The sequence below is a fragment of the Pagrus pagrus genome, assembly GCF_965226575.1.
Source record: "Pagrus pagrus genome assembly, chromosome: 15".
NCBI classification, from domain to species: Eukaryota; Metazoa; Chordata; class Actinopteri; order Spariformes; family Sparidae; genus Pagrus; species Pagrus pagrus.
The window spans coordinates 8032829-8057602 of NC_140199.1; the positions used below are offsets into that span (position 1 = coordinate 8032829).

Sequence of the window (24774 nt, forward strand, 5' to 3'; positions counted from 1 at the left end):
TGTTTATCCAACCGACATCTAACACCCAGACATGTTTAATTTATGATCATAGAAAACTGAGAAAAATCCTCTTATTTGAGAAGCTGGCATTTTTGCTCGAACCACAATGTTTCAATCAATTATAAAAATTGCAGCTGATTATAATGATCAATTGTTTCAGCTCCACTTGATCTGCTTCTTCCTTATCAAATATAATTAAGTATAGTTTTTTATTATTTGCAGTAAAGTAAGAAAGTTAGAAGTAACCAAAGCTCAAAGATCCACATTAATATCTACCTTCTGTTGGCTGAGAAGGCAGAAACACTGCAGATTCTAGTGGCAGCCTAATAAATATTCACAACGTATAGCTACTACTTGAAAATGAGATCAGCAGAAGATATGAAACGTTGATTAAATATGTATTGGATAGATTGAAATAACAGCTGTAGCCTGCTGAATTTTACACCTTAATATCAGAGGCTATTTACTCTAAATACAGGAGGTCTTGGTGCAGAGCTTTTGAGTTGATAAGCTGAAAATAGTGATATGAGAAAGTGTAGTAGTTTAACGAGGAGGTCTTGGTCTTGTTGAACTCTCGGACTGATTTTCTTTGACAAGGTTTGCAATGAGCACATAAATCAGGCAGCAAAACGGGTTTCATGGTCGCCATTACTGAATATTTAGCAACAGTTTATGATGATAATCTGCTGCTGCTGATGTGTGTCATTGTAACTGGGGAAAGTGACAGTCAGTACCAGCAAAAATTAACCTGCTAACATTTTCTAAATGAAGGGAGAGAAGAAGTTTTATAAGAGGAAAAAGGTTTGCTGTGATTCGTTAATATGGGAGATTAACAAGTTTGGATATTTTGCCCTATAATCCTGATCAAATGGAGCATTGTTTCTGGAAAAAGACTTTTGGAGTGGGCAAATAAATGTTTTGCCATTTTGGCAAACTAACTCCTAAAGGATAGGTTTACCCAAATCATTATCTGCTCCCCTCCATGCTGATGGAAAGTCGGGTGAAGTTTCGTAGTCCATGAAACATTTCTCGAGCTTCACAGCAAAACAGCATTGCAGCAGTCTCCCTAACTGGAATAGATGGAGACTGGTTTTTTTGTTCAAATGTTCAAAAAAATAAACAAAAAAATGAAATGGCTCAACACTTTGATTAAGCCAGATGAGCTGTAGGGAGCCATTTCATGTTTTTTACTTCAGTTGTTCAGGAGAATGTGACAATGCTGTTTTGCTGTGAAGCTCCAAAAATGTTTTGTGGATTCAAAACTTTCCATCCGTATGGAGGTTAGTAGATAATGGCTGAATATTCCCTTTCTGGTGAACTTAATCTGCCAAACCTGCCTGGCTCAACAATGTGTTTCATTATTTAGTTAAGTGGTGTTATGACTATGTGCTCCATCATCACGCAACCCTAGGTAGTATTTAAATGGAGTCATTGTGTTTGACCACCAACGAACCAACTGTATACTTTACATTTGCCAGCTCCATCCCTGCTATATTTCCCCCTCCAATAATCCCCATGATATCACCACAGAGAACCTTCATGTTTTATCTGCCAGCCCACTTAAACCGAGAGATTAAAGCCACCTTTCCCCTCCTCTCTAAACAATACGCTTGCGTCAGGGCCAAGAGGTAAACAGCCAGACTCATAAAACCACACATCAACTGAAAATTAGACGTCAAACAATCCAGTTGCCTCCAGTTCCAAGCCTTCAACACGTCTTGTCATTACCTTAGAAGCCCCACAAGCCGCCACATCGAGAAAAGATAAATGATCGTGGGAGTTGTTTTCTGCGATGCGTGACACTACTTGGAAAACAAAGCTCATGTGTTTGGGCATCCAATAAAAGATAAATATTGCAACACCTCCCTGAAGTCTTTTACAGCATTAACTCCCCTTTCAACTTCTCCTTACGGACCCTCTCTTGTCAGTTCCCTGCCGGCGGCCAGCTGAACTTGTCGTTGTAGTGAAGAGTCTACAATCGTCCTCTCTTAAGGGCTTTCAAATCCCACTCCTGCTTGTGTCCATGATATCCTCATAGTCAACAGCGATATCTTTCCAATCTTGACATCAGATTTGAAGATTTTAACAGACACCAAATGCTACGCCTGATTTCTACAGTTTTCTTAAATGGGTCATTGCATTATACACACTCCTCTTTCGACAAGTCCAGAGGTCTCCAGAGCTCCCAAATTCAAAACATATGTGCTTCAGTAAATGTGTCTCAATGTCTTAGAGGTCTTGAGGTCAGGGGAAGAAAGGCTGGAAACCCCCGGACAGGAAGTGCCCTCTCTTGACCTGGAAGTCTTGAAATGACAGACACCAGCTGACAGAGGAGCTCCCGAGCGATGATCAGGTTCACATGTTGTTAACTATATGTTTTCTTTCCCCTAAATCAGGAATGTATGAATCCATGCTGCAACGCCACCACATGCACCCTCAAGGGAGACGCTGTGTGCGCCCACGGACAGTGCTGTGAAGACTGCAGGGTAAGACTTTTCATGCAGGCCTTGGTCTGTATTATGCATTCTCCTTCCACTTTGGACTTCATTTTCTGATTAAAATGCCCAACCGCTGTTCTCATAGCTGAAAAAGGTCTGAAATTGTATTTCCACTGCTCCTCTGAACATCGCACAAAGCTTTTCTCTGCGGAGACGGACATTTTTCATTTCCAAACTCAAGCGTAAAGACCTAGAACTTTCTGAAACTCTTTTAATTTACCCTGGTAGGTTATTAAGAGACTCATAATAGTGTGCTCTTGGATATAATGTAATATCTTTGGTCAGTTCATTCTAACTTTGTATATTTTACCTCAATAGGCAGGTTTCATTAGAGAACAAGGTCTCAAGTTGGATTGCGTAAAGTTAATCTCCACTGAGTTGTGAGTGGTTTTTGCTTTATCATGGAAATCGTCTTCCTAAGTATCTCAGATACGTGTCCTCTCTTTGAAAAGGAACATTTGTTGAAGATGATTAAACGATTAAATCTTCCTGCACAGACCTCCATTTTGTCGCAAATGAGTCCTTCGCTATGATTTACACGAAACCGTGTTTGACCTCGTGGCATGAGACGACAGAAGTGTATAATGTTCTACATAAGCAAGAGCCTAATGCTGTAGGCGTTCATACAATGAGTGTATAGCTCATTCTGGACATAAAAACGAGCTGGCAATTTTTAAATTAAAATTACGATGGCCTTCTGACAGGGTCAGATCTACTTCCAACATGGCTCAAACCGCAGTTCACATAAAGGCCAGGCCAGCACAAGGTTAAGTATGCAGGGAGATGTAGTAAAGAGAACTGAAAGTTGTGCACAGAGAAGAAAATACTACATTGTACTGTAGTGTACATGAGTACTTAGCGTTCAGTTCAGTCTAATTAATGTGTTTTGTGTTTTTTTTCCACCTTTGTGTTTTGATGCAAAAGAGATAAATAGGCCTTTGAAAATCAATAACAGTAATAATCACAATAAACTACATTTCTAACATTCTTCCATGCAGTGTGATTACAGTGTGAATATGGAGCCAAACATAAAGGATGTGAGCAAACAGAAATGAAATCAGAATCAACCCAAAGTCTTCTCTCTGGTCTCTAAAATCAATTTAAACTGCTTACTATTATTAGGGGATCCACCAGTGAGAAGTCAGAGTGATCATCCTTCACACTCATGGTGGTCATTAATTATCTTTCAACCGCAAAATCAATTTAGAAACCCATCACAGCTGCTGCCTGCGAACAACTGAGAACACTTTCTGTCCTTTTTAGCTACACTAGCAACATACTGTACTTCTGTGGATGGCAATGTTGCTCCACCGCTTTGGTCCAGACTGAAATATCTTAACAACTATTTAATGGATTGTCATTAATTTATGCACTGACGTCCATGTTTCACTGAGGATGAATCCTAATGACTTTGGTGATCCCCTGTCTTTTTATTCAACACAACCATGAGGGTTACATTCATGGCCTTAGTGAAATGTCTTGCTTCTCACATTCATGCTCCCCTTTGAACTTGGTTATCATTGCAACTGCTTGTTAACATGCTAATGTTAGCATTTAGCCAATGGAATGATACATGGAAGTACATCCACTCCAAATGCTGTACTTAAGTACAGTTTGGAGGTACTTGTGCTTCACTTGAGTATGTCCATTTTCTGCTACTTTATACATCCACTCCACTACATTTTGGAGGTAAATAATAGAGATGCACCTATTTCCAAGTATGACCTGCCGATTCCGATTTTGTCTCTTTCTAAGAACTGTAATTAACAGCATACACAAATGATATTTCCAGAAAATGACTTTGGTTACTTAAGTACATTTAATTTCAGATAGTTTAAGACTTTTACTTAAGTACTATTCATGTGTGTGACTTTCATTTGTTAAAAAAAAAAATATATAGTAATATTTCAACATGATGTTGTTACTTTTACTCAGGTTTGACTCTCAGGTACTTTTTACAACACTGCATGTAGCTCTGTGCCAAAATAACTCTCACAGAGCAGCTAGCCTGGCTGTAGATTTTCTGGCTTGTTTCACTCCATCTAGGACACCAGGTGCCAATTACGCCCAAGCATTGTTGTTGTATTTGTAAGATTCCTGTCATGTTTCAGTGAAGACATAACAGAATATTTACAAAGCCCGAACGCCTCGACTTTAACAGATAGATGAAGTCAGCAATGTTGCAGATCCGAAAGAGCTTACTGCACCGTTTATGTTTACAGCTGAAACCAGCTGGCACACTTTGTCGAGAGTCCGGTAACTCCTGCGACCTGCCAGAGTTCTGCACTGGCGCCAACCCTCACTGTCCGGCCAACGTTTATCTGCATGATGGGCATGCCTGCCACAACGTCGAAGGCTACTGCTACAACGGCATCTGCCAGAATCATGAGCAACAATGCATCACCCTATGGGGACCAGGTAAATCAAAGTTGGACTGTGTACATAATCCTCATGTATATAAAGGAAACCTCCACTTCATTTTGGTGGTTATAATTTTGTATTTTTCTTGTTTATCTTTGTGTGCAGGAGCCAAGCCTGCCCCAGGGATATGCTTTGAGCGAGTCAACTCTGCAGGGGATCCTTATGGGAATTGTGGGAAAGACTCCAAAGGCTCCTTTGCCAAATGTGATGCGAGGTAAGACTCTGCAGCTGCACCGATGCGGTAGAGGTGCGGGGAGAAATCACTGTGCAGAAGAAAACTGATTATCTTAAGTGGTGTCATTAGCAATCATCATTACGGTGTGAAATCTGACATGTGATCTTCAAACAAAAGTTTACATGGGTGAAGAATGTAATTGGAGAAAGATAGCAGCTAATTACGTTCTGAGGAAGTATTCATGAATCCTTTCATGCTATTCTTGTTGGCTAATTGTGCTAAAGATCTTCTCCCTTTGGGTGAATTCTGTAATCAAGCTCTTTGTTAATTGATGTAATTGCTTTAATGGCCGGAGGACTGAAGCAGTACAGCTCTCTTCAGCACTCTTTCATCTTTCTCTACAGTTACTTATCTTTGTCTGTGATTGACAGGCCTTTATGTTTTACACTTTTTTAATTAAGTGTTTTACTATCTGTTTTTTAATGTTTGTGTGCACTTATGTGTGTTTCTGCTTTTGTCTGTGTGTGTGTGTGTGTGTGTATGTTGTATGTAGGGATGCAAAGTGTGGAAAAATTCAGTGCCAGGGAGGAGCCAACCGGCCAGTGATCGGAACAAACGCTGTTTCCATCGAAACGAACATCCCGCTACAAGAAGGAGGCCGTATTCTGTGTCGGGGAACACATGTTTACCTGGGTGATGACATGCCTGATCCTGGACTGGTTCTGGCTGGGACAAAGTGTGGAGACGGCATGGTGAGTTCATCATTTAACTGGGTACAGACCGAAGGTTGTATTTAATTCCTCTTCTCTTAAATGCTTAAGACTCAATATTGTCGGAGTGGTTTATTGTCTTATAACCACAGGATGCAGCTACAGCATTTGTCCTGTAGCAATCCCAAAAGGCAGACTGTTCTCGCCTACTGTAGTATCCCTTTGGGTGCTGAGCAAATTGTCCTGCAGCACAGAGCCGAGGCAGGGAGGGGCTGTTCTCTCTAAAGGAAAGAGCAAATAAAATTAACTCTGAGTAAATCCAGTGATCCATATGTACACATCATGCTCAGGACTGGACAACTGGACAGGCCGCTTCTGGAAACCAGTTAATTTATCAGGTGTGGCTCTCAACTTTTCTCCAATCATGTGCTGCCCTCAAAGCCCTTTCTCACCACACCAGTGACATCAGAGAGACTTCTAGCTTTGAACAGGAGCACTTGCCTCCTTAATTGCCTCCAGATCTGTTCTCCGTCCTACATTAATGGCAAACTGGTTGTGATAGCATATAATATGAGGCCCATATGGGCAGTGTCACCCTCTTGCAGCCTCATATCAGTAAGTAAACAGATTAAAATTCATCTTTACTGCAGCTCCATAGCTTAAACTTCCAAAGTGCTTGAAGCTAACTTAACTTATTTGCTGAGTCAACTGGCCTTTGTACTCTCCTGATGCTACCAGGTGTAATGTCGTTAAGGTGCATATACAGCAAGGCGGTCGGAGTAAATACTCAGTGCCTGAGGAGACATCCACACAACAGCTCCTCTGGTTCTCCCTGAAGGAAATTTGAAAAATCAAGTTTTGCAGGACATTGTGCTTTCTCACCATTTCCTGTAATGATTTTTATTGTAATGTAATTTTTTTCTGACACATTTAGAGATGTGTCAGAAGAGGTCAAGAAGTCATAAGGCCTACACAACGGACCTCCCCCACCATATAGAACAAAACAATAATAAATGTAACATACAGCACATTACATAATTCAGGGAAATGCAACAAAAACTTAAATGCAAGTGACAACACATAAGCACAAAACCTAACCAATCAATACACAAGGATCCAATAAATAGAATACATACATAGAAATACATAGAAAAGGAAAAAATATATACAGTGTTCATACAAGAAATCATTAGATTTCATGAATTAAATGTGATGACAGTTTGCTTTTTAAAAATGTGCAATGATGATGAGCTCTTATCAACGTGTCCTTTAGCACTCTATATCTGTACAGCATCATATTTCAGGGTGTACTCGCCATATTTTGTTATTAAAACAGTGTGGTTAAGATGATCTCTTTTGTAATATATGAATGAAATTTAATTTTATAAAGGTTTCTAAATGATGATGGTAGAGAAAAACACACCCCTTTCTGATGAAAATGTATTTCATACTAAAAGAATGTTCAGTTTGAAGTTTGTGAAGATTTAATTATTTGGCCAAACAATTTTACAATAACTCAGATTGTGATAAGCTAAAGTTAATAAAACATACTGAAAATATTACGCAAGTTATGACACATGGCCTCGAACTGGCCAGACAGCACTTGCTTCTTTTGCAAACAGCCACGATGTTCACTCACAGCTATTGCATTTGCCAAACCCCCTGCGGCTGTGGATTTATTGTCTGAAAGGCTAGAGCTCTGTCTACGTGGCTGAAATTTAGCCAGAAGTTTGAGGGCAGATGAGGGCTGGGTGGTGTTGTCACAATACTGGAATTTCTTACTTCGATACAATACCTTGAAAAATATCGATACCATGTTCAGTACCATGGGGGAAAATGTATTAGAAGATAAATATAACATCCTATTATCACATTAGTTTCTTTGTTTTCCAATTAAACTTCTGATTTGTTTAAAGATAAGAAAACTGCAGGTATACTCTGCTATCTGAGCAGGAAACCTGCAGTATGCATCAATCATGCACCTGCTGCTTTATGGCAAAGACACTAAACGTGTGCGCGTACAAGTCAGATATTATCTTCTGCCATTGAGCTGTACACACTTCGTCTTAGTTTTTGTAGTCACCTTTATTTGCTTTCCATTTCTGCACTTGCTTAATGATGCTTTTCCCTCTTATAGGTGTGCCTGAATCGACAGTGCCAGAATGTCAGTGTCTTTGGTGTGCATGAGTGCTCTAGGAAGTGCAATGGACGTGGGGTGAGTGCAGAGTGCCTACTAGCTCAATATTTAGTGTTAAATTATGCACCGTAGCCTGTGAATCAGTGGAACAGTCCTGTGTGGAGTCTGTATTTACCCATTTAGTCACTTTTTGACAAACAGAATTAAGACTGTCTCCCTGCCCTGTAATTGCACACAATAGCAGAGCAATGGTGTATTTACAGTGGAGCCTGTGAGTCATGGGCAGCTGCTTCTTTTCTGTATGATCAATCTCGATTGTCCCACTGAGGTTAAATCAATCCCATTTAACATCATCATTTATGTTCTGTGTGTAGTGTTGTTCATCATCTTCTTACTAGACAGTTAGAGAAGACACAATGCAGCACTGCAGGGAGAGACCACAGTAGGCGTTGTGTTGGAGAATAAAAGTAGCTCTTCCTGCCAAGAAATGATCACCTTTCTCCTTTAATAATTCATCAGGGGGTCCTTTAATATTTTATTTACTTTGTTGTTTGGTTTTTAGAATCAAACACTCACCAGGGGCTGAATCAGCTTACTGTAACCTCTGACCGTCACTGCATGTCATGGTTATACATGCGATAAAGTGATAAATTACAATAAGAAATAAAAACCTTGATACTAAAATCGTTTATATTCCTTAAACTCTTGCATGTCATAAGTAACCAAACAGCCTCGAGCAGAGCTAGAAGATGTTAAATACCTTCCCCTACTTACCTTGCAAGTGTTTGGGTCAAACATGGAGGGACGGATGAATACATTCAAGCCTGAACTGGGAAGGTTAGAACAGCCTTTGTTACACTGAGGCTCATCTGGAGCTCAAAGGGAATATGCTAAAACACCAAACCTTGGATATTCAACACCAACATGAAATCAATGCAGCTCTACTGTTCAGAAACACATAGAACAATATCCTCTCCCATCAAAGTCCAGACCTTCGTCAAAAAGGGCTCTAACATGGAAGCCACAGGGCAAGAGAAAACAAAGAAACCAAGAGACAACTCGAGGAGGTCAACAGAAACTCGGCAGCAGGAACTAAGGACCATGAGCTGGAGAGGAGCTGTGAATGAGTTGTGCTTCATTAGGAGAGACAGATATAATATGTAAGAACTCTGCATTAGAATGTCTACTGACAGCTAGACCTTTATTATATATTCTGACTTTCTCTCAAACCCAGAGAAATCCAAAAGTTTACTCAAGGTAAAATTGTGTTTCATCACTGGAATAAAGTACATTTCCCCTCCAGCTCCAGTCGACATTACAGAACACAGACACCCGACAATGGACCAGATCGCTGCTGCAGTCGGGTTGATAGACAAGAGTGAAGATAAATCCACTTTTTAGTCCCAAAAGTTAAAAAGTTATTTCTCAGCTCTCCTCCCGTCAGTAAACAACTGCAGATCAGAGCAGAATCCGACATCACTGAGGGTGATTATTCCAGAGTCCCCAAAGCTGCAAATCAAGTCAAGTGAGTTAAACACAACCGAATATTATGGTGCTCAACAACAAATAAAACTTTGTAGTTGCCATTTGATCAGCTCAGTGCAGTAAAAATAATCACATGAAGATGCTTTGCAAGCGAACTGTAGTAGAGAGAGATGGCTTCCCATCGAAAGTCTGGACTTGAGTTGCATCTGTTCTCCCTCAGACATATCTGCCATTTTCTCGAACACATCACACACTGCGAGACCTGCCTGGAAAAGTAGTACCGCTCTGAATTTACTGTAAGAGTTTGAAGAATACTGTTTGCCTTGATCTCATCTCACTTTATCTTGCAGTGCACCTGTGTTCAGATACGTTGGTATCTATATTTGTTTTTTATTAAGCCTTTTTATACGTTGTATAACCATATCAACCAGACATCTTTGAGAAATGGATTAAAATGTGAAGTGGGATCTTTCACTATAAATAAACTACATGGATATGGGAATTGTCTGCGTCATATCATATCTGATTTATATGATATGTTTCAAATATATGACGTGTACGTAGACATTTTTATGATATACAGTGGATATAATCTGTCTCTGCGCAATTGTGTTTTTGTATCCATCTTCATCTTGACTTTTAATTCTACACAAGAGAGGCAGTTGATAATAACCATATCCTTGTGACAAACACTATTAAGAGATTGTTTTTGCTTCGGTTTTGTAACATTTCCCCTTCACACACACATAAAACTCTCCCAAATCATACCTCCCTCCAAGCCCTCAAGTGCCTCTTAACCCCATCGCCTTTCACGAAGGAGTATGGCCTGGAGGCAGAGAAGGCACTTGACTGTACGTCTGTGCTAAATGTAAATCCCCCACAGCTGCACAACTCCCCCTGCACCTCACTCCCTCCTCATCCTCCCTTCAACTGACAGCTGGACTGCGTTACCTCGCCAGGGATTCCTCCTGGATCAGACTTCTTGCTCTGGAAACCTGAGGCATCACGGGACGGACTCTCCCATGCACATGTTTTATCTATTATGACTCTTAGCACACACACAGCCAGTGTCCTCTTCTATCGAAAGCCACTCCGACTAACTGAATTGAGTGGCTTACTCATAAAAAATAAACCAATTCAGTTTTCATCTTGTTATTTGGCGATGGAGGCTTTGTAGAGGGAAATGCATCATTTATATCTAGTGTTTAGCTTCTAGGAATACAAATGCCTTTTGATCCTTCTTGACACAGAAGAAAGGAAGTAAAACTACCTTTTATTGCAGGTGTGCAACAACAAGAAAAACTGCCACTGTGAAGCACACTGGGCTCCTCCATTCTGTGAGAAAGCAGGCTTCGGTGGGAGCATCGACAGCGGGCCAATGAGACTGGCAGGTAGTGCGGACGATTTAATCTCTATCCTCGCTCATCTAGACAGAGAGACAACTCAGAAATAAGTAACAACACAAAGCTGCACCAGCTGCACCTTGTACAACTCTTTTCTTGCAGAGTCAGTAGTAGATTGATGTCTGGTTTGGACTGGAGCGTAACTTTCCTAGAGCAACACAACTCCCCTTCCACCCAGCAATACATTACACAGCACAGTCTGCAGTCGTACAAGAGAAAGAGAATGAATTTAAGTGCTCAGAGTGAAGAACAGGAATGAGAATGTGAATTACAAACTGTGCTGCTGACCGTGGCCTCGCTGTAACGGTCTTTGCGTCATGTCTTCTCATTGTTCTGTGCTGTAGATGTGCGTGTGTGTGTATTAATGTGCGTGTTGTCATATATGGCATCAGCCGACAGTGTGGTCATTACCGTGTCGATCCTGGTCACCCTGATCAGCCTCCTGGTAACAACCGTGGTCGTCTTTCTGAAGAGGAAGACTCTGCTGCGCCTCCTCTTCACCAATAAGAAGAGCACGTTGGAGAAACTCAGGTGAAAATCAAAGAGCCAGTGAGGGTTGATGTGGGTCATGGTGACAGTTCAGTTTATTGGATTAACATCACAAGTTTAGGTCTTGTTCCTGCCGTCTTCTTTGAGAGTGAAATGATTTCTCTCTTCATTGATTTTAAATCCTTTTACTTTAAGAAACACCTGACAGTTTGGCTCCAACATCTTATTTTCAACAAAGTCAAGTCAATTTGTTAAGACTCAGGTTTTCGCTTGGGTGCACCCTAAAGGTTAAACATAACATTTGGCAAAAAAGGTTAATTCTTGTGTTGTGTAGAAAACATATAAACACTCATGCTCTGTTAATTAATTTGAGTGCAGTGATTTCCCAACACCCAAATGTGCAGCTTATCTTAAAGGTGCAATAATCGAAATATGAATAAAAGCGTCGACCCAGCACCGTAATTCAAAAGACTGCTAACACTTTGTTTTACTTTTGTCATATTCTCTCAAGTTTCATGAAAAGAGCCAGGTAATTGGGGTGTAATTACAGGGAAAATATCCTTTGTTTAAATCGGTACACTTTCACTTTGTTTAATTTCAAATTAATTACCAGTGTCACTCCTGAGTTTTGTAATCAGTGCACAGTAGGTCATGCAAAGCAATGTGAAACTTGTCTACAGGCAAGTTTCCAGTAATTGTAAATGAATAATTCAGCATTATTTACTTTTTTTTCTTGTTTTTTTTCTCTGAGATTTCCTGTTTCCCCCTTTTCCCACCAAATAACAACCAACTTCTCTCCAGGAGATTTCCTTGGAAATTACAGATGCTTAAAATTTAGCCTGACTGAAAAACTTCTGACTCCCTCGCTCACTCAATTTGACAAGATTTTGTTATGATGTTTCAGTTTTAGTGAGTTATACAATCTATCTGAAACTGTTCTTGTTCATATTAGTGTTATTTTATAAGCAGAAATCAAGCCTGTATGTTCAATTACGATCAGCTGAGGAGCACAAAAGTCTTTATTTTTCATCTTCAGTAAAACTTTGTGATTCTACATATAAACATATATGATCAGGCAACCTACAGTTTGGACCTTTTAAAGCTAAAACTTGTGTGTTGAAGTATTTCTGCATAACATTAATGTTTCATGACTCAACAAGCAAGAGGTCAACTCTCAAAAAGGCATCTAATATGCCAGCTGATATGTTTTGATCAGAGTTGATTGACAGCGGCCTGGCAACATAAACAGGCCGCCTACGAACGGTCATCACAATTTGACTCAGATGTTGCTAAACTTTTCTTCTGAAGCCGTTAAATTCTTGTGTATGTGAGTAATCTTTTCAAAAGCGGGGAAAACAGACCTTAAGTTTCAATAATCATTATCTTAGAAACACAAAAGCGTTCATTTTTCATCTGCAGTTAAACATTGTGATTATACGTGAATCTATAAAAAAAAAAAAAAATCTACCTGAAATGTGACAAAGAAAACCTGCAGACTGAACCGTTAAGTGCTGTTGTTGTGTTCATAGATCTGTGGAGGCCAACAGACCGACCAGCCCCATCAGGACTCAGTCCATGTACAGGCCCACGCCACAGCGCAAGCCTCCACCCAAACCCTCTACAGCCAACATTTATAAGGTGAGTCGCTCCCTGCAAAATAAAGCTTACACATACACTGTATATATGTGTGTGTGCGTGTGTGTGTGTGTCAGGCCGTTTGATTAGATTGTTTAGTAATCGCACTCAAGTAGATCCATTCAGTAACCTGTGACAGAGCCTGGGTTCAGAGTTGTCATGCTTTCCAGGCTTGTTGACTAAACAAGATGAAGGCAAGCCGGGTAATTGATTCAGCCTCGCTATATCTCTCTCTCGAAGAAATATTAATTACGGTGCTATTGCTGTCAGGACGCAGAGAAACTTTAATTGAGACTCAGGATGTTGTTATTTCAGCCCCCTTTATTATTTGTTTGTGATAAAAAAAGATTTTTTTTATGAGGAGACTGCGCAGTTGATTGATTCAGGCGGGGGAGGAAAACAGGCTTTGATTTGTTTGTTGGAAATGATAAGCACAGAGGGAGATTACCTATCATTTGTATGTGCATGACAAACTAAAGCTACATGCATTTGTATGCATGAGTGCGCATGTGTGGATCTGATTTGTGTTTGCACTCGCCTGTATCTGCAGCAACGGAGTACAAACGTCATATCTAACATCATAATTGAGTGTAAAAGTTCATCCAGATTATGTGTAGAAGTATTCAGTCCACCAGAGTGACTTTTTGGAACGGCCTGACAGTTCTTATTATGGTCACCACTTCGCTGATGTCCAGATGTCAGTCAGCATCACAGCAGCTCTCTTTGCATTGTGTGTGCGTGTGTGTATGCGTGTGTGTTTTTGTCCAGCAGCCAAATCCTTTCTGGCCATTTTAGGTGTTATTGGTTTGTTCTGGAGCGGAGGGCTAACAGCTGGTCAGGACATGTGGTCAGACGCTGGCTTTTACAATTTCAGAACGTCATATCTAATAATGTTGTTTTTCCAGTTTTATGACTGGCTCTGACATCAGCTATTTCACACTAATGAGAGCTTCGTGACTGCAGCGCTTTTCATGCCTGCTCTACACCTGAATATCTCCGGACAAGACAAGGGCTGCAACTAATTACTTTATTTCCCTGCTGAAGTTCACACTATTTGTTTTATAAATGGATCTGCGAGGTGTCAGAAAGTAGGGAGAAAATGCCCATCGCAACTCCCCCGAGGCCAGTTTAACAGCTTTAAATCAGAGGTCTTCACAAGTGCAAAATGTGTGGAAAAACCACCAGGACCAGGACAAATGCATTAATGCATTTATTTAAAGCAACATTACGAAGAAATTGAGTGCAACACCACATCTGTAACAATTTGTCAGATGTAATGTAGGTGCAAACAAAACTCATTACATCATACTGTAACAATGTTACAGTATGTGTTGAAAACGTTTATCTTGAAGTAAACATGTAAGTAACACTGTGATTCTATGATCTCACTGAAGTTACATAGTGCAGAAACAAGTGATGGGGGGCGGAGTGGCTGAGACAGAGACACCATTCACCTTATTACAAGACACTGTACCATCAAAATGATTTTGAAGCTGATATTTTAGGTAAAAACGTTTCATAACGTTGCTTTGATTTCCAATCATTTAAACATTGTGACGTTTTGCTTGATGAAAGACAAATCAGTTTTCCATTCATTTTCTGTTGAAGGACAACATTTCAGGAGGTACAGGACTGTCTGTGGTTGTGAGAGTGGATGAGTAAAATTACAAGCAAAAATATATTTGTAAAACTTAACAGCAGTGTCTTTTCCCAGAGAGCATGACCCGTTTACTCAAGATTAGCCACAGACCTTGTTGTCAGCAGCTTCATGTAGGAACTATTTTCTTTCAACCAAACTACTCACCGCGCAGAAGCAAGTGTGTATCTACTCTTGGACGAGAGGGTTGGGGTCGTGACAGCGCGGGATGTGAACATTAATGGTGTCCTCCTCGACTGAGCTGTAACGTTAGCTAGCTTAGTTATGATGCACGCGTAAGGTAGTTGACAGATTAAAGAAAAACACGTCTAAATGTTAAAGGATTGCTTAATACCATCTAGCTGCCTCAGTTTCATGGTCCTGGTATTGGTCATGCTGGTTCTCAGTCACACTGTCATGACCTACTGGAACACTTGAATAGAGCAGAGTCATCGTTAATGTCATGAGTAACACCTGCTATTCCTGCTATGACAAGTCAAAATGTCTGCTTTGACGAGGCTAATGTGCTGCATCCATAACAGATGACACATAACTGCTGCCATTACTGTAAAAAAAACCTTCCTCTCATCCTCTTTTCAGCCTTCTTTCCTGAGCGCGGAGCCTCTTCTCCCTCCACACAACTTCCACTCTCACAGCCTGCGCAGACTGCCCCTCTACCAGCCCCTGCACATCAGCCAGCCCATGCCGGTGTCCCTGAGCGTGGGTCAGCCCACCCTGCCTCGACTCCCAGCCCACCACAGGGTCCTGCCCGCCCACACGTCCCTCTCGCCACCTCGAGTGCCACCTTTTCTCAGCCTGCCACGCCAGCAGTCGTCGTACAGAGTGGACCAGGTTTGTGTGATGAAATGTTGATTACCTCAGTGGTAGTATTGCTCAGATCTCCCCTTTGTGTTGACTCTAGAAATCATAAATTCTCCATTTTGTAGCTTTGACTTTGTCATAGAGAGTCTTGCAATACTTTTAAATGGGAATTTTTTTTTGTAGACTACAGCCTTAATGGACCATACACATAGCATAGGCCATTAAATCCAAGTTTTGTATATTTTACTGTACATTACTCCTGACCATTTTCTAAACCATATCATAGCTTTCTGCGTTGGTTTTCCACAACATATTCTAGGCAGACATCAGTTTTATTTCATTTTTAATGCGGAGGTTTAAAAATAAACCCACGGAAACTTGAAACTCTCCAGAAACAAGTCAGAGAGAACATTTAGTTTCCTTTTTTTTTCCTTTCGTCAAAGTTACATTATCATTTGATTGCGCCGAAACCTTTGTGGTGCGTTTTCAAGTGTTGCAAAGAAAGCATTAGCAACATGGCTACCCCAAATCAAAAAAACAACCATAAGAATACCAGTTTGACACGGAAACTCTGATCTCAGTGCTATGAAAAAGGCAGAGTAAAACACCTGGCTGTATAAATACGTAGGCAGGTTGTGTTATTTTCTGATCTAGTAGAAAAAATGCAGTTTTTTTAACTGTCTCAAGTTCTGGTGCTAAGGGGGAACACGTATCAATGACACTTTGACACAACACTGGAGCGCCTTTGATCGAGTGAATGCCCGTCCATTCACTCTTGCTCTTCACAATGGCAGACGCATTTCCTTTGTACCATAATTCGACCTTCATCTATCTTGGAAAATTCGAGCATAGTGGCAGACTGAAAAGCATAGTGACGGCGAGGGGACCGATCTATATGTGGATTGTGGCCAGTTTAAGGACACTCTGGTATCTGAGATTTGAGTCTGCAAATAAAAAAGCAGAGGACTTCAAATCCACGTTGGCTTAAAAGATGAGATCGAAAGTTAATTCTTGACCTTATAAAACTGACAGAAAAATCTCACATCTGGTTTTGGGATAAAAATCTACATTTCCATGATTACTTAGGGTAATTATGTCAACTACTATTTCTAAGCTCAAGATTACTTTATGGAGCCATATGATGGATTTACTGATTTCTCAGATGTCACAGTTTCCTTGGACACGCTGATGAAGAGCTTTAAAATCAGTCCCTGCTCACACGGCATTACCATTAATACAGTTTTAACAATATCTAAAGCAGAAAATGTGCTCGCTGTGATGGATTACCTACGTCAAGCGGATGTTAATTCTCATGATTATCGTGACATACTGAAATTAACAGAAAGCAGTGGAATGGTATGGAAGGTAGGGAATCAATCTGAAAACCTGAGCTACTCTTTAAAAAAGCTCTGCAGTAATGTGAAATATATGCAAATTGTAGTTAATGATCTAAAGCATGTACATCCACCTGTATGGTCGTTTGTTAAAGGTTGTAGCAAAGTGTTAGATACAGACAGAACTCATTGCATTTCTGCACTGCGGTCGGCTCGCTCGTCCACCTATCGACAGCGGAATTCAATCCGTCTCCCTCCCCGCGACCCAACTCCTGAGTAAGGCGCTGCTTTGTGCCGAGCCAGCAGTATTGGATGCAGTGGAGATGGTAAATCCATCTGTCCGCTGGATTTGGTTGTGGATCCAGAGCCTGATACGTTCTGGTACCCGCTCAGCACGGAGAGTCCTGTTGAATGTTGGCACTGTGTGAGACACAGCAGGGCGCACGGATATTTGACAGATGTGTGCTGCTTTGAAAACAGGAAGAGTTTAGCTTTGTGCTTTGGCACTTTGTGTCTGCTGGATGAAGATTATCACAGAATCACTGATGCAAAGCCAGAGCATGAATGAATTAGAGGGAGGCGCAAAGAGAGCCAATTTTTATATACGTCCAAGGTAAATCAATCAGGTGAGCAGCAGCAGGGACATAACCAAGTACATTTACTTTCCTCAAGTACAAGGTTGAGCTACTCCATACTTCTACTCCACAACATTTTGAAGGCAAATACTGTAAACTACAAAGAGGTAAAAGGATTAAATATTTCACAAAAAAGTGATTAGAGAAAAGTGCCAACAGGAGAACTTCTGCTTGCCTCCACTCTTAAAAATCTTTGTGTTGTGGTGGAGGCTGATAGTTTCTGTTAGCGGATACCATTTCTAAACTAACATTAGCTACTGTTTCTCTCTGTTAGCAAAGCAGAGAGAGGCTCTGAGACGAAGTACTCAAAAATGTCACATCCGAAAATCCGACAACTCCTCAAAGTCCAACAGCATCAAACAAGTTAAACAAATGTCCACAGGCTTGTATAGGCAGCTGAGAGAGACGGGGAACGTCTCATTTTTCACGTCCAGTACAATCCGCTCACACACGACCAATAAAAAAGTGATAAATACATGTAAATTGCTGCACATTGTTACATAGAGCCCCTGCAGGACTTTTACTTGTAATGGAGTTTTTTTTACTTTGTTACAGTGGCAACCCCTGTGCAGCAGAAACAACTGGCATCACATTCAGCATTGCAGCACATCACCCCTAATTGTTGTGAACGTGTGCCAACTAAAGATGCACTTTAGCTGAAAGGCCACTGTTTGCTTTATAAATAGGCTGCCCAGTGGCCTGCCAAAACAATGAAACCCTGCTACCTGCTCATATCTACCAGCTCATTTTGCTGTAATGAAACAGATGGAGCAAGTAGAGATGGCAAATGCAGTGTAGGTCAGAAACAGGAGAGAGCATTCTGTTGAGATTTAATAACAGGCCAGCGAGGACGTGCAGAACATCAATCCTCGGATAGAAAGTGTATTACGCTCTTATTGTAATACTTGACACAGCCTCCCCTGCTGTCTGTGCCAATATGTCTTATTTTAAAAGACTTTTTCGCAGCCTAGCTCATGCCTGCATGCCATTTAATGTCGAGGTGTTTCCAGGGGAATAAATCCCACACTGCATTTATTACAATGAGGTGAAAAGAAAAACAGTGTGGCAGCTGAGATTTTTCACAAACTGACCCGCGTGCTGAGGAACAACACATATCAGATACCCACGTAGTCAAATAAACGTGAAGCAAATCAGCTCAAATGCTGTTCAGGCGCTCTGAAAAAGGAGAACCGAGGAGTAAAAATCGTGCCTTTTCCCTAAATGTCATCTTTTTCTGGAACTCAGAAAAATTACTTTGTTTTTTGCCAGACAACCACGCATTTTTCAGTTCCTCCGGTGGGTTTTGAAAGGTGCTTGTAAGCCCAAGGCTCATAGATCTTTCTCAAGCCACAGAGGACAGTGCAATCCTTCATTTTGAATTAAGACATGTGAACACCACCAAGACTCCAGTTACAGTGTGAGGTTTTCTGCCAAGAGCGGCATTAGAATGCACATGGGTCCTAGATTATTCTTGCATTTGAGTGGATGCATCTGTCCATTTACATCTTAGTTTCCCTCTGTCGGAAAAAAACACCCTGATTTTGCGTTTCTGGAGGAGTTATTTTCACTAAACTATCCATAACTCACGCGTGTTGGTTTGCTGGGAATTAATGTGTGCTTAAAGATCACAGTGGGTGGTGAACTGTATGTGAAAGTCAATGAAATGCTCTTTTAGTTTCACACAAATTCATCTAATTGGATCACAGGAATCCCCCACCGTGTACATTTTATTACCCCCAAACTCTTGACAAGTAAAAACAGCATCCACGCGGGACTATGGTGCAGATTCAGAGTAAAACAGACCTGCTGTGCCGTTAACGGAGCTCAAACTGATTAAAGCATCGTAACATTTCAACCTCTGTGGGGCACCTTGTGTTTTTAGCTGCATCTGGAGAGCTGTGGGCTGTTTTATGCAGCGAGTTTTGCACATTTTGAGTTTGTAAAACCAATTAATTCTCAGTTAAGAGGGGACTACAGTGCTCCTTAGCTAATGAATATTAAATGGCATTAATGAATTGGTTCTTTTGTTGTTTTATAACTTCACTACCAGAAGACATTTATTATACTATAGCGCGACTTTTAATAAGGTGTTATTGACGTTATTGCTTAATTTGTGACATCACTGACTGTGTTTATAGAGCTGAAATGATTATTATTGATTACTTAATCAGCAAAAATGATTCAGGAACTACCGTATTTTAAGTTAATTGTTTTTTAAACAAAAAGGGCTAAAATTCTCCTGTTCCAACTGCTCAAATGTCAATGTTTTCTCAGTCCTATGTGATAATTAATTGCGTATTTTTGGTTTAAGGACAAAACAATCAATTGGGAGACACCTGGTGGGGCTGCTGAAACTGAGACCAAAATGATTAATGGTTCAATCAAGTAAAGAAACAGCCAGTAAATCAATGATGGAAATGTTGTTTATATATTTCCCTCACTTATTTCAACCTGCAGCAACACATAGACTACGTGGCCACAAGTATGTAGAGACCCTAAAACATGTGATTATTGATCATTGATCTCTGCTGTCACAGCCTCCACTCCTTTGGGAAGGACTTGGTAAGAATCTGGAACCTGGCTAAATAGATTTGCTCCAATTCAAGAGGATGAATGATATCGGGCAGTAAGATGTGGCTCGCAGGTGACGTTTGTAGTCATCACAAAGGTTTTGGATGGGGTTGAGGTCAAGGCACTGTGCATTCCCGGATATCAGTGTTAGAAAACAATATATTTATGGACCTAGAATGCCTTTTTTTATGTCATTGCACAGCAATACAACAAAATTTAGCACGTCCACTCGGTGGCACATACAACATTAAAACACAAGCGTTGTTTAACTGCAACTACCAGTATGTTTAGAATCTCCCCAAATACACAGCATTCCTCCTAAGCTGCTAATGAAAATGAAAAATTACACTAACATTTCCGTTTCCATGCAGTCATACTTTCTACGATTAACAAAGACAACCTCCATCTGTCATTTGTTTAACTACCTTCTTGGAAAGGTCAGTGTTGGAATATTTGTGCTTGTCAAAAACCTGTTGAAATCCAAGTCTTTCATAATGTTTTAAAGTAGTTGCATTTCTCCTTCTGACAAGAAATGCGGTCTTTTCTTTTATGCATGCATCTCTACCTGGTACTTTAAAATTAGCCTGATTGAGACTTTGGATAGGTCATGATTTTCATATATTCATCTAGTCTTTACATTATAGAAATTCAAATAGTTTGTGCAGCAATGGTTTCGTCTTAAAAGAAAATATATATTTTCTAGTCTTAATCGGAAAATTGTAGTTTCAGAATGAGGCCTGATCTGAATATCCAAATGGAAAATGCTGTTTACATGATTGAAATGGTTTCCCCCGATCTGTCGCCACAAAGTTTGAAGCATCATTTTATATCAGATCGACTTTAATTGGAACCAAGTGGCCCAAAACATGAAATACAGTCCCAAAGGACAAGGTGGGTGGACACGTTATAAACACTCACCGGTTTATAACTGAGGCATAACGCTAACCCTGTGAGTTCATGAATCTTCCATCTCTCCAAGTCTTATCCATGCATGATGTTGAAAACTTTATGTTCCTCTGTGTGCATAGTACATGAAGTTTGTCCATGTTCTCTCCCGAGTCTGTGTTGTGGTGCTGGGGAGGTTTTTTGCGCGTACACGTGTGTGTGTGTCTGCGATGGCAGGCGGGCTGCTGGTAGCAGATGTTTATCACTGCCTCGCCTCCTCGCTGTAGATTAGTAACACATGATGGCACCTCATTCAGATAACCTTCTACACTCACACAGCACCGCCACAGAGGTGGTGGAGAGGTGGAGGAGGAGGGTTGGGATTCATCTCATGTTAACCGTGTTGAGTTGAAAGAAGATGCTGATAACACAGTGCCCTCTAGTGAAATGTGTCTGCTTTTGTCTCCAGATAACTGCTAAACAGATAGTCGATGTTTAAAGGGAGGTGGTGGTGGTGGTGGTGTTTTTTTCAGATTAATGTCGGGAGACTTCATTGTTTTTCAATACCAGTTTAGTACAGTGCTGATCTGCATTTCAAAATCAATCAATTCTGAAAAAAAGTCTGTCATCTCAAGACACATAAACCTTGATCATCATCTCTGTGCACTGAATCTTAAGAAGTAGGGCTGCAACAACCGATTGTTTTCATTCTCTTTAATCCGTTGTTTGGTCTATAAAATGTAAAAAGAAATCGTCAGTCAGTGTTTCCCAAAGCCCAAAATAACATAGTTAAATGTCTTGTTTTGCACATGTTCGATCTGATTGACTGAATTTTTTATTTTCCTTCTTCAGGACTTTGACAAGCCCAGTCCACCACAGAAACCCCTCCCCGCAGACCCTCTAGGGAGGAGCTCTCGGCTGGGTCATGGTGCCGCAGCAGCGGGGGTCCACATCCCCGGAACTGGACCTCTCCCCATACCTATCCCCACTGTGCCCAGGCCTCCGCCCACCATCCCTTTACCCAGCAGGTCAGTGCATCTCTTTATTACATTGTCGGCTTCATTCAGACATGACAGGGCCCGGATGGACAGAGCCATAACACTTTCAAAATAGTTTTCTATTGTGACTCTAATTAATCGCGCGCCTGATGTAAACCTGCCTCATCTTCTCACCAGTGAATCACTCAATACATTTCCTCATCCAGTTTGTAATTTTCTTGTGTCACTTTGGGAGTGCTGGTCTGATTATTCTTGTGGTTGTGGGAGGTTTTTCTCACCAGTTTGCCAAACACAGCGAGGGAAAAGATCACTTTTCCTCTGATCTCAGAAAAACCTCCTCAACCATTTCAAATGTGCTGATTTACAGCATTTCCTGAATAACAAACTTCTATTTTCTGTGTGCACAAGAGGGGAACGTTAATGAAAGACTTATTGAACTCCTTTTACAGTCTCCCTGTATTTAACCTTTTGCTGCTATAACCTTAAAATCAGATCCACCGACATTCTGTTTAGACTTGTGCAGTGTTGAAAGTGTTAGTTGCCATCAGATGAACCTACCAAGGTATTATTTGTATGTAATGAATGTAATACTAAGATTTTCAGTAACACTGCTTGAGGCTACAGGGATTGTGCAACAGCTTGTGGTCTTCTTATCATCACTGGTCGTGCAAATGTGTGTTATTTGTGTGGTGTGTTGCTTGTTTTTTATGCTGTTTTGTTATTATCTCCACTATGGAGGCAGCTATATGTACACAGCATATGAGTCCAAGACAAAATTCCCCACGGGGACAATAAAGTATATCATGGCATCATATTGTATCGTATGTACTGTGCAGTATAACATTATTAACACGCTTCTGTTTACGTTTCAGACCTGTGCCGGTGTTGCCCTACAGACCACCAAAGACTCATAAGGACTGCTGAGCTCGTGACGTCGTGGACGAGTTAATCTCCCGCCAACAGACAAGAGACTGTCTTGATTTGCACTAATGACTGAGACTCTGTAAGACCTGTAGGACACTCGGAGGAATCACAGAGTTTCTCGACGAAAGGGGGCTAACATCACACCTCGGTGCTACGCCTCTAAAAGGTGCTATGTTGTCCTCGCTCAGGTACCAATGAACTATTTATCTATTTAAGTATTTAACTTCGACGTTACCAGTTTGTGCACAGAGCACCCTGATCAAGAGGGATTTTCCACACGGAAAAGTTTAGAAAAGAAGGAAACATGGTGTCACTTAAGGATGTTTCTTTTGCATTCTTTGGCGATTTTTATACTATTTTCTCAAATGAAATGCTGAAATAATATGATGTTTTTATAACCAGTGAAGTTGCTTGAATAATCGAAGTGCAAAAAAAAGTTTCTTTTTTTTTGGAAGAAAACGAAGATAAAGGGAAACGGAGCACAACTCAGCAAGTTGTCAGTGTAGCTTGTGGGCCATGTGCAGCGTTATCTGTTCAGTTTTCATATTTTTGTGATGTATGAATACCAAATACATCCTTTCTATTCACGTCGCCATGGTGCTACAAAGCAGATATTCATCAAATGTTTGTTTTTGTTGTTCAATACACGCATTCATCAAAGCCTCGGACCACACTGCTTTTTATGGGATTATTCTGATCTGCTCATTTTACAGCCTCACAGCCATTCTCCTTTATTCCCTTATAAGTTCACTTTTGCTGTAAAGTACGAACGGCAGAAGTACTTTTCACACATTTCAGACTGGCTCTGACACACTGCTCGGGGCATGTGTTGGACGCCCAACATGTTCTCCTGATGCTGGCAGGCGCTGCGGCGTCTCGACAGACTGATTGTGTTCCAGAGAATTACACCAACACCAAATAATTCAGCATTAGCTCTGGTGTTTGTATGTTTAACATTTACGCTCACTTTGTCCTCGAGTGAGCGAGCCAAGAGGAATGACTTCAGCGCTGTGAGCTTTCCAAATCTCCTCCTCGACTGCGTCCAACAAGATGTTTTACCGTATCTGTCCCGTCTTCATAACATTCCATTTAGATTCTGTATGGTTGTGTTATTCCTGAACTCTGAGATTATTCACGCATTCACAGCATCATTCATTAGATCCAGAGCTCGCCGTTGCCATTTCCTTGCTGTTGTTTGTTGTTAACTTGCTGTTTTTACAAGGAGGGATTGAAACTTTACAGTGTCGTTCTTTTTCCTGTGTCACTTTGGATAATGCATTTTATATTTGCAGAATGATTGAAGTCTGTAAAGGCCTGTGTACATGTGCGAGTAACGCTTTTCTCTTGTTTTGGAAGACGTGTTCGACAGTCAGAGTATCTGCTCTCCGCTGGAAAATATTTGTCAGTGTTGTGTCGATTAAACGTTTAATGTTTATGCCATTTGTAAATCCTAACTGTAATGTGTTTATTTGCATAACTGTAACATGTTTAAACACCCTTGTAATGTGTAAATATTGTATGTCAGTTATCATTTTCTCTTCCTTTTTTGTCTTTCTTTTATTTTTTACATGCACAGTAATATAAGAACTGCTTTGAGGCCGGCGCAAACATGATGTTAAAGCTTTCAACATGTAACCTTTAGGCCAGAGACAAATGTTTGAGGAAAACATTTAAACTGAGAGATTTTATTGATGAAATCAGAGCCAAATAAAAGTTCCTTTATGACTGTTTACAACAATTTGTTTTTATTTCATTCTCACTTTGATTTATAACCACAAGTGGCTGTTAAAGAGATAAATAAGGGTTCATGAGGATTTTCACCATTTGATGAACATGAATAATTAACTGACTTTTGTTGTTGTGTTTTGTCCGCTGAGAGGATGAATGTGCCTAAAGCTCAGTATGCAAAATGCGATGTACCCCATAACAAAACCAGCTAATAAGGACTTTGATCATTTGGAATATTTTTACATGGAAACAACTCCTTCTATCTAAGATGTGACTTTTGAGAAGATG

The 24774-nt window shown here is 40.6% G+C and overlaps 1 protein-coding gene across 4 annotated transcripts in view; it reads left to right on the plus strand.

Moving 5' to 3' along the window:
• adam12b (ADAM metallopeptidase domain 12b) overlaps nt 1-24490 on the plus strand; it is an 83079-nt gene extending 58589 nt beyond the window's left edge. For 3 of the 4 annotated variants that reach the window (XM_084376206.1, XM_084376208.1, XM_084376209.1), the window contains 11 exons: nt 2397-2486; nt 4721-4916; nt 5025-5133; nt 5648-5846; nt 7942-8019; nt 10709-10817; nt 11174-11360; nt 12848-12956; nt 15190-15441; nt 21689-21864; nt 22707-24490. In XM_084376206.1, the coding sequence (XP_084232332.1) occupies nt 2397-2486; nt 4721-4916; nt 5025-5133; nt 5648-5846; nt 7942-8019; nt 10709-10817; nt 11174-11360; nt 12848-12956; nt 15190-15441; nt 21689-21864; nt 22707-22758 (1557 nt within the window). In that variant the 3' untranslated portion in view covers nt 22759-24490. The remainder of the gene's footprint in view (nt 1-2396; nt 2487-4720; nt 4917-5024; nt 5134-5647; nt 5847-7941; nt 8020-10708; nt 10818-11173; nt 11361-12847; nt 12957-15189; nt 15442-21688; nt 21865-22706) is intronic. The other variant, XM_084376207.1, reaches the window with a different exon arrangement.
• Nucleotides 24491-24774: the final 284 nt, after the last annotated feature.